Source organism: Desmodus rotundus, chromosome 8, assembly GCF_022682495.2.
Source record: "Desmodus rotundus isolate HL8 chromosome 8, HLdesRot8A.1, whole genome shotgun sequence".
NCBI lineage: Eukaryota > Metazoa > Chordata > Mammalia > Chiroptera > Phyllostomidae > Desmodus > Desmodus rotundus.
This window is the reverse complement of record NC_071394.1, coordinates 109,133,336-109,152,960: the sequence shown is the minus strand read 5'-3', so window position 1 is coordinate 109,152,960 and position 19,625 is coordinate 109,133,336. Positions and strand designations below refer to the sequence as shown.

At 43.3% G+C, this 19,625-nt stretch overlaps 1 protein-coding gene across 1 annotated transcript in view; it reads left to right on the top strand.

Annotated features, from left to right (window-relative positions):
* Positions 1-19,625, top strand: part of RFTN1 (raftlin, lipid raft linker 1) — a 187,548-nt gene that overhangs the window by 66,457 nt on the left and 101,466 nt on the right. Inside the window, exon 3 of the mRNA XM_024566000.3 lies at positions 8,779-8,965. Within this exon, the coding sequence (XP_024421768.2) occupies positions 8,779-8,965 (187 nt within the window). The remainder of the gene's footprint in view (positions 1-8,778; positions 8,966-19,625) is intronic.

The following is a 19,625-nucleotide window of genomic DNA, read 5'->3' as shown; positions in this document are numbered from 1 at the left end:
TCATGCTAAGTCACTGAAATGTGGTATATATTTTACTCTCAAGGCACATTCAGTTCGGACTAGCCACATTTCAAGTGCTGACTATTTTTAGTGCTGATTTCTTTTATACAGAGTCTTGAGACTTTATCATAGAAATCTATATAGGGTCCCATTTACATTCTAAATAGTTTCATTTCCATATTGTTTGTACATACTCATTAGTGGCTGGTCTTTGATGCAATCAGCTTATTGTACTTCTCTCAAAATCAAAAGAGAACTACCAGGAGTGTTAGCTATCATGCTATCACGCTCAATTAGGAAAATAGCATCAAATACGGATAACTAGCTTCCCTTCTGACTTATGCTGAGCTCTTCTTGGATTTGGGGTGGATGAGTTTGGTTAGAAATTCTGAATACTTGGTGATTTCTCGTCTTTTCTATAAAGAGTACTTTTTAGTGTGTAAAATAGTTTATTAATACTCTGGGGTTTTTTTCAAGCTGGTTGCTTTTAATATTTGAGTACCCCCACTGTGAACCCGAAGCCGCACAGTGCCTGGCATTTCTTAAAAAGTTTTCTTGATGAATCTTAGCCTGTGTCTTCTCTGATAAAATGGACTGCTGAGATGAGCAATAATGCCATCATTTGGGTTTGATAAGTGGGTATGGTCAATAGGAATCCATTCAGGCATCTCCTTAAAAACACCGTGAATTTTTGACAGTACAATATTGCATGTGTATCATTCAGTGACTAATGTGTGACCCTTTGACTTGACTAGCAAACCCATAACAACTTGACTCCTCCTCCCCACTCCCCTTCACACACATGCGCACACGCACCACTCACGTTTCATGGCAGCCTGGCAGTCTGATGCTTCATTGGTGGCCTGGTGGCCTGCTTCTTAACAACTCGTTTGGTGAGGCATCTGTTATACTGTCAATTTTTCCCTGACTGATCTAGAGAATCCTATGTTTGTATAACTTGAAGTACTCTTAGCCTTACTGAGATTTCCCCCTTTGAGTTTATCCACGAACTAGAATTGTTAAGAATTATGTTTTATGAAAGCAGGTTGGTGTTTGTCAGGGCCTGGGAGGAGAGGGAATGAGGAGTAACTGCTTAATGGGTATGGGGGTGGGGTTTCCTTTTGGGGTGATGGGAATGTTTTAGAGCTAGTTGAGGTGATGGAGGCACCACATTAGGAATGTACTAAATGTACTGAATCATTCACTTTAAGATCACTAATTTTATGTTGTGTGAATTTCACTACAATTTTAAAAATAAAAAAGAATAAATAATATTTTAATGGAGTGGTCTTCTGAGCCTGGATATGTGTATTCTTTTTAAGTTTCAGAAACATGAATTTACTTAATAAAAATATGACATAAATCTGAATTTGAAAACCCCTCAAATGAAAGTTTTAATTCCATAGATTTAGAAATGACACAGAAGACAAGGGCTGTGAGCATCCTTTATAAAAAGGAATCCCTATTCCTTACTGATACAGTGAAAAACTCCACATTGAAAAAGGATGGATTTTACTGTTTTTGCTAAATTGGGTCCACTGCACTACCCAAGCAGATTGATGTTATAGAAATAGTGGCCTTCAGGAAACTTAAACAATTTCTGTTGTTGCTGTTGAACAATGTCATCATTATCAGCTTCACCTGTGAGGGGAATTACCAGCCGGAGATGCTGTCTCTTTCTACACTCCTTGGTATTGACAGATCCATTAGCGGTTGTAATTAGGAAAGCAGAGTCGGACTTTGATAACGAGGCTGGAGTCAGGAGTGATTGCTGGACACAACAGTGGGAGCTGATGCGGTTCGCATGCCATTGCCGGCTGCAGCGGGCTGGGTGAGGTGTGCTGTTGCTGTTCACAGTGTTTCCTTTCTGGTGCTGGAGGCTGGTACTTTCCCACTAATAAAGTTTGAAGTAGCAAAGACATCACTTTGGCTCTTCTGCAAATGTCTGAAGGGCTTTGTTTCCAGGGAATAAATGGGGCTGTGGAATGTTTTTGCTAAACAAAACATTGTCATAGCAAAAGCAAAATCTGCTTTATCCCAGGAGTGTTAAGAAATGTGTGTGTTTTTCTTCTTTTTTAATTCCTTGCTTTCTTTTCCTTTTTTTTTTCCCCCTCCTGGAATATGGTTTATTTATACGGAGTTATTTTCTGGAAGAAAAACAAAACATTAACTTCAAAAAAATCTTGGGACTCTCATACCACCCAAAACACCTTCCAGCATAGCTTACTATTTTGAGTGGCAGAAAATAAAGGATTTCCAAGGGATTCAAAATATTATGTGGTTCTAAATGATTTGTTCATCTCTACATCAGTATAAAAAAGGGAGGAATTAGAAAATAGAGGCTGATGTCAAATACCCACAGATGTGTTCTTGAGAAGACTTGGATGTAAGTTGTGATGATGTGGGAATGAATGGATTGCAAGCTCTTCAATACATGACTGATGCTCACACTGTGCCCAGATCAGGAGTAGGAAGGGTGTGGGGACATCCATCTCTCCACATTTATCAAATGCCCCATCCAGGCACTTTAACCTACCAGGTCACGGCTTTGGGGCACATGGGGTTGAAAATAAAATGGAAATTACTTGCCACATTTAAAGGAGAGTTTCTGTGAGGATCAAGATTTCTGACTTCTTGAAGGTAAGAATTAGAAGTTAAGGTACCATTGAGCCCATGTGCCAATTGGCATCAACCAGGCTGGAAGGACAGGATACCGCTCCCTTGGTGAGGTGGGGCTTTGGTGTTTATTCTCCCTTATCCATCTAGTCCCTGGGAACCCCAGTTTTGGCTTTGAGATCAGCACCAGACTCTCTCCTAGGTCATGAGATGAGGCTGGTGGGAGAAGCCAGCTGGAGAACTGGGCTTTGCACAGACAGCAGTAGGATGAAGTTCCCATCTAGGATGAAGAGAGGGCCCCTGAGTGGGAGTGCAGGGGAATCCAGCCTGGACCCTGGGCTTGTAGCCTGATCACTGCGGATAAAGACTGTGGGACATGGTGGTTTGGACAGTGGAGAGAACAGTATGATCTTCAAGTAGACACTCAGCCCTAACAGTGGCGTTTCCTCAGACTGGGGAGAAATGCCGGCCAAGACGACCTTGTCGGTGTCCCACATCTTCAGAATGTGAAGAACTATAATTAGAAATTTTAACTTATAATGAAGGTAGTTTATGTGGTTCAGTGCTGGAGTGGGGTCCTAGTAAAAGCTCGGGAAGCCAGAGTAACTTCAAATAACTCCCAGCATTTTCCTTGCAGCTGTCTGCTAGGAAGACGGGAACTCAAAGACACCTCTCTCTCCACCACATGAGCATCCCTTCCCTGGGACTCCCCCGGACAGCCCCCTGCACTTCTGGGGACAGTCATACCAGGCAGAATGCCTTCTCCTGCCTGGGGCAGGCGGAAGGTTGGGACCCTTGGACAGCAGTGATTTTTATCTTCCATCCTGGCAACAGTTCATTTCCTGTTTCTCTGTCCATGTTTGCGCCCGTTCACACATGGGGCCGTTCCGTGTCCCATTTTGGCTCTGGTTTGGGGCAACTCTTTCAGGTCACATTGCAAACATGTATCGTATTGTCCAGGGCCACTTTTTACTTAGAAATCTGTATCTTAGTGTCCAAATTAAAATAATAAAATCATTGCATTTTCAAATTGGAAGCTCCTTTCAAGTGGGAATTATATAACTTGCCCAAGGTTATGTAATTTATAAACGAAATCAGGCAAATATTACAAAACAAAAATAATGGAGAGGTAACTGGTGGGTGGGGTGAGAAACAGACCAAGAGGTTGTAATTGGTATGTCCATCCAAACAAATAAGTCATTCCTTCATTTATTATTTTAGTAATAATCTTTGGGGGATTGGTCATTTAAGAACTAGGGTTTTTTTTTAAGTTAATGTTCAAATAGAATCATGAAAGTAAGGCCTTTAATCATGTTTTTGCTTATTTTTTTATTGCAATAAGATTATTGAGATTCAGTGTTTTTTAAACCAGGAGGCTAAACTTACTTTGACAGTATACGTACCAAAAATTAAAGCCATAAAATTGCTCAGTTTTGACAGGAGATTTATCTTTAGATTTTAAGGTTAAAATTTAAAAGGTATTGTTTTATTTAGGGAGCATTTAACTATAAAATGGTTGACTGACTACTATTTTCAGTGCCCTGGTTTGGAATGTGGAGGGTCAGGGGTGTGGATGTGAATGCGAAGGGTTTAATGGTCTCAGCGTGGTACTGTCACCTCCATCCGTAGCTGGCCAGTCCCTGTCCCCCACCCCCCTCCGGCCAGCTCCCCTTTTGCCACTGCCAGCACCACTGCACGCAGTAGCTTTGAGTTTTAGCAGCCACACACCCATCATTGCATTTGATTCGCACAACCGCTCTGTGACGGAAGACAGGCTGATGTTATCATTTCCATTTTATACGAGGAAACCCAGTGCTCACGCGCCCAAGATTAATGCCAGTGAGGAATGTCGTTGATACTAAAGCCCCACGTTTTCTCAACATGTTGGCTGCTTTTGTTTTATTTTATTATAGTGTGATGAATAAGAGGAAACAAATATATAAATTATCAAAATCTTAGTAAAGCTTAACTTCATCATAGCAGTAAGAATTTAAAATAGGCAGAACATTTACAAAACATTGAACTATAGAGACGGGCTGGGTTTGAGGTCTCAGATTTGAGGACTCACAGAGGCTCTTTTTATAGAGTTTTATCCCAAAAAAGAGGGGTCTTAGTGCCGCGCAGTATTTTCAGGTCTGCTCACTATTGTGAAATTACCCCACCAGAAAGGGTTACAGCCCCACCAAGAGTTCATTCGGTTTTTCCAATACAACGACCAACGTCTGTGCCACACGCAGTCATGCCCTCTTGTTTTAGTTGCTTTGTAGTCTCTTGACAGCTGAGGAAAGCTGGCTCTGGTTCCCTTGGCACAACCTGCACACAGACCCGCTCTTGTCATTTGCAGGCCCTGGGACAGGCCTGGGGAGGAGATGCGGGGCCTGGGCCAGCTCCGGGATGAGGCCGCTGAGGCAGTGATTTTAATAGATGGGATCAGTGACAGTGCCATTCTGAGCCCTACTGGAGCTTGAGAGAAAAGCAGAAATCAATACTGATCCTCTCTTAATCACAACTTTTGACATTTTGCTCCTTAGGGACTTTGTGCATTCATTTTCACTTTTTAACGTATTGCATGAAATATTTACTAATCGTGGTTAGTGAGTTTTTGGTACCCCTAAATTTCGCAACTATGGCAAGCATCTCCTCACTTACCTCGTCCTAGTCTCCGTCCCACCTCGGGCCTCAGGATGCACACACAGGGGACAACGTCCACCCTGGCCACAGACCGGGGAAGAGGTCAGCACAGGCTCCCCTGTTGGGCCCGGGGCTGTCAGGGCAGGGAATTCCAAGGATGTGGCTGTGTGAAGTGGGGGCGCGGGTCACAGGTGGACACGTGCCCTTAGGTCCCCTGTTCCTTGCTCGTGGAGAGGAGATGGTTGGAGGAGGGCGGAAGTGGAGCCCTCTGGAGGGCAGTGCTCAGCCTCAGACTCTTGGGAAGACGTGGAGGGCTTGGCTTCTGGTGCCGTAGGTCTGCGGTGGGGCGCAAGAGTCTCCATGTCTAATGCATTCCCCAGTGCTGTGGCCCGAGGAGCACCCTTGAAAGACACGTGCTCTAAAACATGGGGGTAGGACGAGACCCCTTTTACCTGATGGGTTTCTGTGCATGAGAATCATGAAGCGGCTTGGCATTCTTTACCAGACTGACTTCTAGGTCCCTATACAGAATGTATCCTTCAAGGGAAAGAGTGCAGACTTTTCTGCTTTCCTGGCCAGTCTTTGTCACTGTTATTGATGGAGGTCTCTCCAGGATGCCGGACACTTGAGTTAGAGTGAATCATTGCTATAGATTTTGTTTTCCCATAAATTTCTTGCATCATGTATGGGAATGAGAGCTACAGTATCTGATATTAAGTAGTATTCTTAAGTAACTCTCGATCTTGTTTTTAAGTTTGTGTTTTAAAATAACATTATTTTTAAAAGTACATTAAAACTTTTAAGTAATATTGTTTTACCTATAAAGGAGAAAATTAAAATGTCTCATGAATCCTCCACCCAAATTATCTTTCTTGATGACAACAGTATTGAAAGTACAAAATAAAGCAAAAACCACCTTTCCATCTTCCCCTCACTATTCCAATCCCTCTTGCCAATGTTTCTCTGACTTTTTGCCAGAAAAAATTTCATTTATGTCTATCCTTCTAATGTTTTTATACAGGGGTATCATATGATAATACTGTTAGATACCTTGCCTCCTAAGTTGGTAGTTTATCATGGGCACGGATCCATCAGAAAATAACAGACTTACCTTAATCTTCTTAAATGGGTCATGGGATTGATTCATCATTGGGATGTCCCAGAGTTTACCTAGCTCTCCAATAAAGAGCCCTCTGGTTCCAGGCTTTCGCTGTATGAACAACCCTGCGGGGAATATCTTTGTTGATAATATCTTCAGAAACACTTATGAGGCCAGCTGTCGGTGTGATACCTAGTAGTGGGGTTGTCGGATGAAGGCCACGTGCCCTTTTAGCTTTGAAGGCATCGCTGTCCAGAAAGGTTCACTGCTATCAGCGTGCCTGTTTGCCTGTTCCCTTAGGGTGCTTGCCCACAGTGGGTAGCACACAAGTGAAAAGGAAAAAATCTGTATTCCAACAGCAATGAAATACAAAACAACTAGGAATAATTGTTCAATATCCATGTGAAAAAAACTTCAATATGCACCTGAGGGACCCCAAAGTAGTCTTGAATAAACAAAAGTTGTGCCATGTTCTTGGATGGGTACTCAAAGCCGGATGAAGATATTCATTCTTCTTCTGTTCAGCTATAATGTGAACATGATCCAATAAAAATATCAACATTTTTATTGGAGGGGGAATTTGGTGAGCTGATTTTGAAGACTATTTGAAAAAACAAGTAAGAATAGATAGGAATATCCAGAAAATAAACAGGAAGATAAGAGTCAGGAGATAGCTTAAGCAGATATTAAAGCATAATATGAAACTAAAATTGTTAAATGGATGAATGGATCACAGTCATAAACTTAAATCTATTCAGGAATATACTACATGACAAAGATGACATCTCAAATCAATGAGGAAAAATACGTAAACCTTGGGGGAAATTTTTTAATCATATTGCATACATTCCAAATGGATCAAAAATTTACTTGTAAAAAAGGAAATATGTACTGCAAGATATCACAGGAGAATTATTTTTATAATTCTAGATCTTTCTGCTATGACATCAAACTCAGAAGCCATTGAAGACAAGATTGATAAATTCAACTTCATAAAAAAATTCTTCATGGCAAAACCCCACCTTATGCAAAGTTAAAAGACAACAAATCAAGGAAAGATATTTGCAACTGGTATCCCAAATAAGAACTATATTTCCTAATGTATAAAGAGGTTTTACACACCAAGAGAAAAGGCCTATAAACCAATAGAAACTAGGCAAAGATTGTGAACAGTTAATAGAAAAGAACACAGGTAGCATTTGAACGTGAAATATTCAATGAAAAATACAAATTACATAATAAGAGAAATATAAATTGACGCCTCACTATGAGATTAGCCAGGGATTGTGGATCACTGATGAGGTAAACCCGTACTACTCTCTGATGGAAGTCTGGCGATATCTGAAAAGAGTACCATGCATTTATCTTTAGCCCAGCAGTTCCACACCTAGGCATTTGTTTTTTAGATGTATTATATGAGCTGTACTTTTCATTGCAGCATTAGTTATAAAAGCAAAAGTGCTAATGACCTCTGGTACATCATACTGTGATACACTATGCATCTGTGAAAAGAATAAGGAAGAGTTCTCTTTACTATCGTTGAATGGACTCTAAGAAAGGTGTACTGATAATTGATAAAAATGATTAAAAGCCAAGTGCATTATGCTACTGTTTGTGTAAAAAGGGAGGGAGATATGTAGACTTCCTGACTTTGTGTATGAATTCGGTGATTGTCAACATGTATGTAAAACAATGGACAATATTGATTGCCTGTAGGGAAAAGGCCTGAGAGGCAGGGGCTGAGGCTGTGATATAGTTTTCACTGTATATATGCTTGTGCCTTTTGAATTTTGAATCTTGTTTGGCTTCTTAAATTTTTTAATCCAAAAATATAAAATAATTTAGTAAGTGAAAAATATTTGTTTTGATACATGTGATTCTAACGTGTAGTTAACTTGGGTGTCTTTTCAAATAGTGGTTTGATTTTTATGGGTTTTTTTAGGCAATTGCCTATTCATATACTTTGCCTGTTTTTCTTCTCTTTTTGCGGGGGGAGTGGTTTCTTTGCCAATCAAGAAAAGCACCACTTTGTTGTAAATATCACGGAAATTATCTTCCAGTTTGTTTTTTGAGTTTGTTTCTGCTGCTTTTTGCCACCAAGCAGCCTTGTATTTGCTCACAGTTCTTGTCTCCTCCTCCTTCCCCTTCTTTTCTTTCTCTTTATTTTTTTGAGGGGGTAGAAATGGCTTTTTCAATGTAACTCTGAGAAAATTGACTCTAGGTTTACCAATTACTTGTGTCGCTGGATGAGCTGGAAAATAGCCAGCTGCTTATAAGTTCTCTTTGAAGACAGTAGTTAAGACAGGAATGAACTCATTTTACCAAGGGGTGACCAAGAGGTTCTCTGGAAGGGCCCAGGGAGACGGACTTGGGTGGGCTGGGGCAGGCGGTTCTGGTGCGTGTCTGATGAGCCCCTCCTCTCTCCACTCCAGCCGAGCTCCCGCGGTCCTCAGCAGTGAGGCTGGCCTCCCTGCGAGACCTGCCCGCCCAGCTCCTGGACCTGTACCAGCAGGGCTTCTTGCTGGTGGCCCTGCACCCTTTTGTGCAACCAACCCACAAGCAGGAGAAGACACCCCTCGAGCGCATCTTCAGGGCCATCCTGATCAAGAAAACCGACAGGTAAGGCCTCTGAGGTTGGCATCATGAGTGCTGTCAGGGCCTCTGCCCTCTGACAGGTAAGACGTTACGTTGGACAACCAGAGAAGTCTCTTTGTGTCCTGTCCACACCTGACTGTGTAAGTAGAGAGCCCCCTCTTACACCCTTTCCCCCCTTTAATTTAATGGATTCGACTCAGCTAGAAGAACGTCTGCTCTGAAGAGGTGCGCTCCCAGAATGACACGGCCAGTTAAAGAATGATACTGCAGTGGGAAATGCATGGCTGCAAAAGGCACTCATTTTTTAAAAGCTACATACACACTTAATGTCTCCCCATGCTCTAGAAACACTTGACCATTGTGAGCCCACCACGAGGTCTACCACTCACGGGGGAGGAAAACCAAACTCCACCTGAATCTAGTGCTGTAACTGATTTGGTCTGGGTTTTGATTTTCTAGGCTCTGAGGGTGCTTTTCAGGATAGCTTGCTCAATTAAATGCTCAGTGGCTCTCATCATATTTTTATTGGGTCTAGTAAGGCAAAGAGAGACTAAAGTTGGTTTCTCAAAAGGAGCTATAAATAGTAGTTTTAAATAATTCTTTAAGCAGTGAAGGTGGGATAGAAAACACAGTATGTTTTTGCTGCTTTTGTAAAAATAAAAATCGAAATGAAGTCTGGCAGAGGAAGATAGATCTGTCCCTTGACCTTCTATCATGGGAGGAGGACAACATGGGGCATATTTTAAAAAGAGGGAGAGTGCAGAGTGACTACTTGTTTTTCTGCCTTTACTTGTTTTTTCTGCCTTTACAAGTTGCCTTGCCAGGCAGACAAATAAACACTGGGCTTTTGAGCCCAGCAAGGGCAGCTGGAGGCAGGAGGCTGTGTGACTAGGAGGCAGGGCTCCTCCTTCCTGGCAAGCTGAGTTCTTCATTTCTTCATGGCTGACCGAGCTCTGGGGCTCTGAGTCCCAGTCCACGTGCACGAGAATCTGAAGTGAAAGATAGCGTGACCTTTGCTCATGTGCAGATTTACCATGGTATTTGTAGAAGGAAACTTTTTTCTTAACATCTACCTTTTGGACATCTTTGTTTCTTTATGTTGATGGGCTGTAGATCAATATCTGGGTCAATCCCAACGGGAAATTGTTCTGGGAGTGGTTTCAGGTTCCACTGACACGTGAGACAGGCATGATGACTGGAGGTCCCATTTATTGAGCACTTACTGTATGCTAGGCCTTATGAGTGTCCTTCATCCTCCTAAGCAGCCCATGAAATGGATATGATTTTTATTTCCATTTTAAAGGTGAGGAAGCTAAGATCCAGACTTCGAGGTATTTGTCTCGGTCACTAATGAGCTTCCTTCCTAGAAGAGGAAAATGGGTCAAGATATTAAGAAGAATGAGAGATAGGTATGCAGGCAGGTTTTCAAGACAGAGAAGGTGGCATCCTCCTTGTACTTAAGTTCACTCAAGACCAGAGTGCCTAGATGACCTGCCTGGATGACTTCAGTGAAGATTCTAACTCCTGGCAAGAAAGAAATTCCTTGGATAACTTTGGGCTGGGTTTTCTTTGGAACTGCACTCCCCCACCGTTTTTTTTGTTTTTTTGTTTTTTTTCTTTTTAAGAAGTTGCAAAAGCCTGGTAATTTGCTAAGTGTGGTAATGAGGATGGCAGTATGCCATTCTTATTGCAAAAATGACCAAGAGAATTTACACCACTTTCATTTCCTGTGAGTAGCACGTGGGACGAGCGGTGATAGTGGGAAAGCAGGCGTTCACTATGCAGTGTCGTTTTAAAGCACAGGCACTCTGTCTCCTAGGAAATGTAATAACCATGTTTTTGTGTGGGGAAAATATTCCACACTATTAAAATTAAACAATCAAAAAACCCCACAACAGAACCTTTTCTGTAGAGAGTCGAAGTCGTAGAAACAAATCTTATGTGATTAATTTTTTATACAGACAGTTACGATATTTTTCACAAAGTCTGCCAGAGTTCTGACAGCTTTAGATGCTGTTAAATGAAACGATTTCACTGCCCAAGAGGAAATAAATGCCTGCTTAATATTTTGTAAATAGACCACATTGGAAGAGGTGCAGATACTTTCTAGATTACTGTCAGTCCAGATCAAGTTCATTAGCAAGAATCACCACGAGATGACTTGAAACTTGGATATTAAGTTTAATGTGTTTGAAAGGTGAATGTAAAGTTTTCGGCAAATAACCAGGCTTTCGGGTATAAGCAAGACCAGGAAAAAGAGCAGAACCATACAAGCTTACATGTATTCATTCACTCACTCATTCATTCATTCCCAAACACTTACTGAGCTTGTATTCTTTGTAAGTGACATACTGGGAGCTCTACTTCATGGGAAGGTAGAGAGTGCTGGTGGAAGTTTCCCCTGGGCCTGGGAGCCTGCCTTCTAGGTACTTACAGTTTAACTAAGAAAATAAGACGGTGCACTTCAGGCCATGGAGGTGTGCAAAGAGGAGAAGTCACTTCCTGCTGGAAAGGAAACTAAGGAAATGTCTCTGGAGGAAGTAGCTTTTAATTTGGACCTGGTTTTAGGGGCAAACATAGGAATAATGCGCATGAAGTGGAAGGATTTTATTTGTCTTATAATGAAATGTTTTCTAGTGGAATTTGGGTAATTAGAGAGCGTCATTGACAGCTTAATTGGATTATTAATGAGTCATTCCCAAAGCTCAGTGCAGTAACATTCCTCTGAACCCTCTATCATCTTGACAAATTTCACTTAAATTCATGAAAAATTGCCTGATCTTTTCCTTTGAAAATTCTTTTGAAATTTCATTACGGGATGGATGGCAGGGCAAATCACACATCTAGCTGTAAATCGTTGTTAATCCTAAGTGTGTTGAATTTAAAGTCAGTTACTTTGAAAACTGACTCAAGATGAATAGAATAGCTGAATGAGATACTTAATGAATAAGTAGAGAGTCTCCTTCCTTCTGTCTAGTCTTTTTTCAGAACACTTAGTGATTTTTAACAGACAATACTGTTGCATTCACTCTGAATTCTAAATAGAGTTGTCCTTCATTTTGGCGGGCAGTTTCTGTTAGAACAAGTTGCCAAAGATCTCAAAACATGATAGCTGCGAGAAGTCAGTTATTAAAATGTCACTTCTGATGTTTCATGGGTGTAGGTTTAATTCTAGGTCATTCTATGGCATAGATGGAAGTACAAAAATGCCTTGTGCCGATTAATTTTTGAGCTGTTGAACTGTCATTGTTCACACACAGAGCTAGTTGGAGGTGCCAGTGATGTGTTTTTCATCACCAATGGGTTGAAGTCATTTGAGTCCAGATCCCCTGGAAAAAGGCCTTGGATGGTACGGAGGACCAGGACATTGTGAACTCTGTTGACATTTTGGCCTAGGGTCCGGGGGTGGGGCACACAGAGGAACTGCAGCTAATGGAAGGGATGGGATTCCGAATCCCTGATGGGAGGTAGAAAAATGCATATAATCAAAACTGCCCTTGAAAATCTCTTTAATTGCCCGTGATACGTAATGCTATGGCATCTCTACCTGACTGGTGCACGGTTTCCTCCCCAGCTAGAGCAGATTGGTGTTTCCAGCAACGAGTCCCATGGGGAGGAAAGTTGGTTCAGGTTTACTGTGCGTGTTCATTAGAATCACACCGAGGGTGCTGAGATACTTGCACCTAGAGAGGTGTGTGTGGGAACTGAGATTGAGAAAACAGGATCTGCACGCTTCCTATCTCACATCCATTCTGGGGCACATCTGCTTGCTGAGTAGAATAACTGGCACTGTTTTAAGTGGTAAACGTTCCTCCCTTTCAGTTAGATTTTTCTAAGATAAACATGTGATGTAGCTTTGCTATGCAAAGATGATTCTAAAGAGCAACCAGCTCACAAGAAACTTATCTACTGGGGGGATATAAAGTATATATGCAAATTATGTGACTGCCCAGCCAGATCTGTGGGTCTCTGTTTTCACCTCTCACCTGGAATTTGTGAATGGGGGTTCCGTTTAGGAGGAGGCTCCGCAGTCTCTTTTGCTCTGGGTCTGGAATGATGGGTAGATTTTGAACGGGGGCACAAGTGGTAAGAAGGGTCTCCCAGGCAGGCAGCGTGGCCTAGGGGAGCCGGGGCCTGGAAAAGCAGACCGAGGAGGATGTGGGCGACTGGAGCACGAAGTCCAGAGGGAAATGGGGAGAAACATGGGGCCTGGGTCAGGAGGCCTCTGACGGCTGAGCTGAGGAGTTTGAACTTCATCCTGAAGGCCGTGGGGAACCAGTGCAATGTTTTTGTTGCAGAGCAACAGCCACTAGAGGAGCTGAGTTTTCAAAAGCCTAAGAGGGGAAGAAAATGGAAGCTGAGAAAACATGGTGATAGTTGTAGAGGGAGGCGATCAGTGGCGGGAGTAGGTTGTAGTAAGAAGCTAAGGAAGATAGATGTGAGATATGTCCAATAGGAGGAAAAATTGGATTTAATTTTTCTCTGGAAAAGGACAGCATGGAGGAAGAGGACAAATCAAAATGTGAGCGAGCTTCTGACACCGAATGGCTGGGAGGATTAACTGGGAGGGGGAGGGAGGGAAGGGGATGTGTCTGGTGGGGTTTCCCCAGAAGCAGACCCCGATAGGATCCTTAAGGAAATGCTCCCAAGAGGAGTCAGGAGTGAGGACGTGGGGTAGAAGGGGAGGAAGATACCGGGGTGCAGTGTCAGCCTCAGCCTGATCCTGGGGGAAGTGGTGAGTGCACCTTGAGGCTGGGCAGCCAGCTTTCACCCTCCTGTACCTGAGAGCCATTCCCCATGAGCTGCTCCAGACACTTACAGGTCTCTGGCACAGCCCGGTGGAGCAGTGCCAACAGCCAAAGATGACCTCAAGTCATGCAAAGGCTGAGGGGACACACAGAACCGGGAGGGGGCTCGGAGGGCATTTGGGTGGAACATGGACAGCATCTACCACAAGAGAAGCGTGAACAGCATTAGTTTGGTTGTGTCGTGTTTGTGGCAGTTGCTGGCGGCAGGATGTCCACTGGGAGGTGTCCACAGGGCACTCAGGAGCAGGGAGAGAAGTCTGAGCTGTGTGAGGCTGTGGTGAGCCCATGAGGACCAGCCCGCTTCGGTGTTGCTAACTGAGCCCCGGCTGCCGTGGTCCTCACCTTCTATCCCAGATACCTCCGGTGATTCTTAGAGATGCCGTGCTGTGCCGAGAGCTGTGCTGAGTTGCTCTGTTCCAAATTGACCATATGTTGGGAGTCTGAGTTTTTGTTCTCTGACTGTATCAGCAAGCTGCGCTCGCAAGTACTGTGAGCAGCACAGATTGCTGAGTGAGTCAGCTCTGGCCACCCAGTGTCAGGTGATGCAGAGAGAGACATTTCTTTTGGCTTTTTGCTGTTTTATTTCCAGGAAAGCAAATCTCAGAGAGTGCTCAGCTTTACTGCCTGTTTCCCTTCTTGGGGGTTAGGAATATGGAATCCTGAAGACACTGCCTTTATTCTAAGACAGGGCTTGCAGACTCAGGTGCCGAGAGGGGCCAGGCTTCTTGAGTGGGGACTCCTGGGTATCGGAGAGCCAAAGCCTACCTCTGCCCCCTTGTTGCCAGGTGTTGCCAGATCTTGTACTTTTTCCAAGAAAAGCCAGAAATCTGGATTTTATGTGAAAACTGGCCTTTTTAAATCATTACCTCACTTTTTCAAAATAACATTACGTATCTCCAATTCACCCCAGTGGCTGCCATCTTGCAACCTGGACGATTTCTGACGCTTGCTTCAGCAGAGCTGATCAGCTGCCCTTTGCGCTGCCTGTTCTCCCCCGTTCACGCAAGGCACTCATCCAACTTCTCAGATGCTCTTGTAATTGCTTCTTTATGTGTCCGCCCGCCTCCCCTCTCCTTTGCTAAATCTCCTTTCCTCTTTGGATTCCCATTGCTTACTCAGAGTGCCAGGTGCTAAGTAGATCTTGCTCAATAGAATTTTACTAACTTGAATGGAATAAAACCGTGCTCTGGAATTTTGCTACCATCATTCATTAAAAGACCGTATATTATGGCCAGGTGGATCTGATTTTGGTTTATATAGTTACCAGTACCCAGAGTGCATCTTTTTTTTTTTTAATCCTCACCCAAGGATATGTTTATTGATTTTTAGAGAGAGAGGAAGGGAATGGGGGGGGAGAAACATCGATTGGTTGCCTCCCTCATGTGCCCCGACCGGGGATTGAACCTGCATCCTAGGTATGTGCCCTAAGCAGGGGTTGGACCTGCAGCATTTTTGTGTACAGGACGATGCTCCAACCAACTGAGCCACCCGGCCAGGGCCCGAAGTGCATCTCGATAATGTAGCCATACAGCACGGAGCCAAGTGGTGGAACACACACAGGCACGCACGCTGCTTTCCTTGTCCCAATAACAGTGATTTGCCTCAAGGTATGTTATTTTTCACTGGTTTTCTTTTTTTCTTTCTTTTTAAGAACTATCCAAAGGATGGCCTTTAAAGAAAAGTGAATCTTTGTGGATCTTACGTGGAGTACAAATGCATTACATCGCCTATATGATAGCCCGCAAGATAGCACGAACATTTTCTTTGGCATTTGAAAAGGGCAAAGCTGGGAAAGTACAAAATTATATTGGAACTAAAATGAAAATTCTTTTAAAACTTATAGCTGAAAGTGTCCTCTTTAAGTGGCTTTGTGTCTCTTCATGTCTAATTTCTACCAATTACTTCGACTCTTGGGAGAGCTATAGGGGCTTCTGGAAAGAGGTTTCATAATTAAACAAAATACACAGGAGGTGTTAGCGCCTACCGGGGTGTGCCCTAGAAAATGCTCAGACGCAAGGCTGGGTTCAGCCCTGGAGCGTGTGGATTGTTGGAATCACACATGGGGAAGAAAAGTAACGCTGGGCTTAGCAGTGATTGACACGTGTTACTGCGGTGGAGAAACTGCAGCAGCTGGTTAATTCCCGGGAGCAGAAATCGAGGAAGGCGGATTCTAAGTTCTTTTCTTAAATCAGAGCAGGGAGTGAGAAGGTGTTGTTTAGCATGGAGGTTGTTATTTTGGATTTATGTATAGGAAGGACCCCACTCTTTTCTGGCAACTGCCCATCCTCGCTGGCGTGGTATCATCCTTCCTCAGTTTTCTCAAGCTTCCTGAGGTGTTTGGAGAACTTGATTAGCTCTCTGGGCCGCCACCCTTCCCGCCCACCCCCCCTCCCCCCCACACCCACACGCAGAGCTGTCCAGCATTGAGGAGACTACCTTAATGTATTCCTTCTATTTTTCCATCTCACATGGAGTGACACTCTTTTCTGGTGTGGTGGAGTTTCAGGATTCACTGTTAATTATTGTGTTTGCACTTTCCCATGTAATATGCCAGCGCAAAGCCACATTCTCTTGGGGAAAGAGAGGTAGGTTTTTTTTTTTTCAATCTATACCCCTAAATGGCTTGCCTAGTTATTGCTGTTCTCTTTCTCCAAGGCAGTGTCATCGGCCTTTATCCCAGTGGAGAGGAGAGACGTGTATTGTTTACCTGAAAGCTTGTTCCCCCCCAGCCCCCACCTGTCCTTGATTGCCTGTGTCTTTCCCACCCTGCCCCCCACACCCCATCTGATTATTTATTTATTTATTTGGGGTCCTCAGAGAGAGCATTAGCAAACTGGAGATTCCAGTCTCTCCCCAGAAGTAGCTTGGAATAGCAGAGAACAGTGAGCAGGGGCCCCAACCAAACGCTGAAGCGTGGGCACAAAGTTTCCTTGAAATTTTCCTATTGATCTCAAAACATATGCACGTACTACGGTGCCATGAAACGCCCGTGTTTGGTTTATGGTAAAATGAGCAAAAGGCCCCTCCTCTTGTGCACACTACCTTTGCATAGAACTGGACCCTCTAGGGAGGTTTATTTCTGTGGCATTGCAGGTGGACTCCAGGGACACTTACTATGTTGAGGTCCTTATGCACACAACATAGGCAATTTGATTGCAAATAATTTTACTAAAGTGTTGGATGTTTCTGTTTACATGACTGTCCCATATTAAAGTGAGGAACTCAGGCTGTCTTATTTTAAATATTCCTGGCAAAGTCTTTTTTGTCTCCTCTTTGTCAGTTAGAGGCAACTTGGACTGTGTGTGGTTTTCAAGCCGAGAAAAGATGTAATGCGTGTTTCCACGTGGTGGGTCCTAGAAAAGACTAGTACTACTTGAATTTTGTATTTTCAGCTAGGAATGAAATAACTTTCGGATCCATATACGTACATTATTAGTGGTTTCAGTGTCTTGAGATTTTGATACAATGATTATTTCTATAATCTAGCTATTTTCTATAATTTTTAAATGGTTGAAAGATAGAGCCATTTTACGGAGAGATAAATGCCATCAATATGACGTAGTGGAGTGCGTCGTTTCATTTGCTTCCTATTCATCAACTTCTAGCTGGAACTTAGAATGGCTACAGAGACTTTAGACACCAAATTAGTGACTCGTATTCACACAACGCCTGTTTTCCGAGGGTCTGGGAGTGCTTTTGCTTCATTCCTTACGTGTTAAGTATTACACCTTATTCTGTGTCCTCATGATAGTTGTTTTTGTTAGTATTTGTCGAAAACATTATTAGGCATTCAGCAGAGGTTCAGACTTACACTGTTTTGCAGGCTGAAAGGTACCACTATCGTCCCTTATGTGGGGACATTCCATTCTGTGTCCTAGGAAAATTAGGCTGGAAAAGTTATTAATGACTTCCCCGTACTGAAGTGTGGGGTCAGGGGCGGTGAGTGAGCTGTATGGTGGGTACATTGTGGCTTTAGTTCCATCTTGAGACCCATGGCTCAGAAACACTCCATGTTTCAGCTCAGGGTCCCAGGAGCTTGAAGGGTCCTCAGAGAATTCCAAGAATCCTCTGGGCTTTTCAGCATCCCTGGCCCCCATGGTAGCCTGTGGGACCACAGGCCTGGTTACTCCCAAACTGGTTTCAGACCATAGGGAGGCCACTGCAAATGACTCAGAACAGACGGCTCCATTCGGCAGGTTGGCTGAGTCCTGTCAGTTTCTGCGCTAAACTGGCTCTGTGCAAATGATGCTTCTGAGGCCATTAGTGCATCCCTTTCCTTCTGTTCCCTAAATACGACATCAAAATGCGTTTATTAGGTGTCTTCAGCGTGTGTGTTCTAAGGTCGTAGCCTTTGTCCGAGATAATGAGATGAGCACAAGCCCTCACCTCATTAGGAAGATTTATAACATACCTGACTTGGTGAAATTTTTATTCTCAAACTTGTTGAAATTTTCATTTTCAAACTTCTGTAGGTTAAGACCCCCAAACTCTTGTGAAGCAGCCTGGATCTTCCTAGGAACAAAAAGCCCACTTTTCTTGTAAAGAACATTTATACGTTGGCAGGCACTTCCTAATACAATTTATCACGTATGGTAAGAGTCAGAATTGCTACCCTTTCCTTATTGCTGTGGCTAATGAGACTTCTTGCACATCGCTCCCTGATATACATTATCTCTACTCCTGAAAGCTGTGACGAAGAAGTCGAGCCTCAGAGTGATAACTTGTCCAGACTCACGCTTTTGATGGGTGGAGGAGCCGGGCTTCACATCAGCATCTGTCTGCTTCTAGTACTGCTCCTCTCTAATTTTTTAACCATTAGGGTGAGAGTTAGGGTGGGATTTCGCAGCTTACATAGTTGTTCACTTCTGACATTTGGGGCTGGATAAGTCTTTGTGTGGGGGGATTGTCTGTGCATTGTAGGATATTTAGCGGCATCCCTGGCCTTTACCCACTAGCTGCCAAGCAAACATCCCTCCTCCCCGCCTCTGCATTTGTGACAATCGGAAATGTCTCCAGACAGGCAAAACCGCCCCTACTTGAGGACCACGGGGGTAGAGGTGGGATGTGAGGTTGGCGGGGCGGGGGCAGGGGGGGCGTCTAACTTTATTTTCTTCCATTTATTACATTAATCTAACTGCCCCTGGATGAAATGCCACCTTTATTATAGTTGGATTTCTGTATATATACCCTACCAGTGGTCCCCAGCCTTTTTGGCACCTGGGACTGGTTTCATGGAAGGCAATATTTCCACAGGCCAAGGTAGGGGAGATGGTTTCGGGATGATTCAAGTGCATTATATTCCTGCTGCGCGGCCCGGTTCCTGACAAGCCCAGACCCGTACTGGTTGGAGGCCCAGAGGTTGGGGACTCCTGCCTTAATCTATTCCTTATTCTTTATTGTTCCTTTATTTGTTTATTGATTTTTATGCTAATTTCATGCTACTTTGATTATAATAAGTCTGTAGTGTATATTACAGGGTACTAGTGTTTTTATTTTTTCCACATCTTGGCTACTTTTGCACATTGATTTTTCCATATAAAGTCTGAAGTGATTTTCTTCAGTTCCCAGTAAACTCTATTGAAATTGCAATTATATCTGCATACTAATTTAATTTCGACCATGTGTTTTCAAGAGTATAGAATCCAATATTATTGTTGGAGGTAAGTTTTTATTACAGAGCTCTGTGATCATACTGAAAAATCTATATACTATTTACACCAGTTGTCGAAGTGAGGTGGACGTACCCTTGTTGAAGGAGAATTGAGGTTTCTACCTGTACTGAAAACTAGGAGAGGAACTACACATCGCTAATATGTAACGTTCAGTTAGATACTGATATGTAACATTCAGTTTGAAGGCGGTGCCTGGCTGGGTGC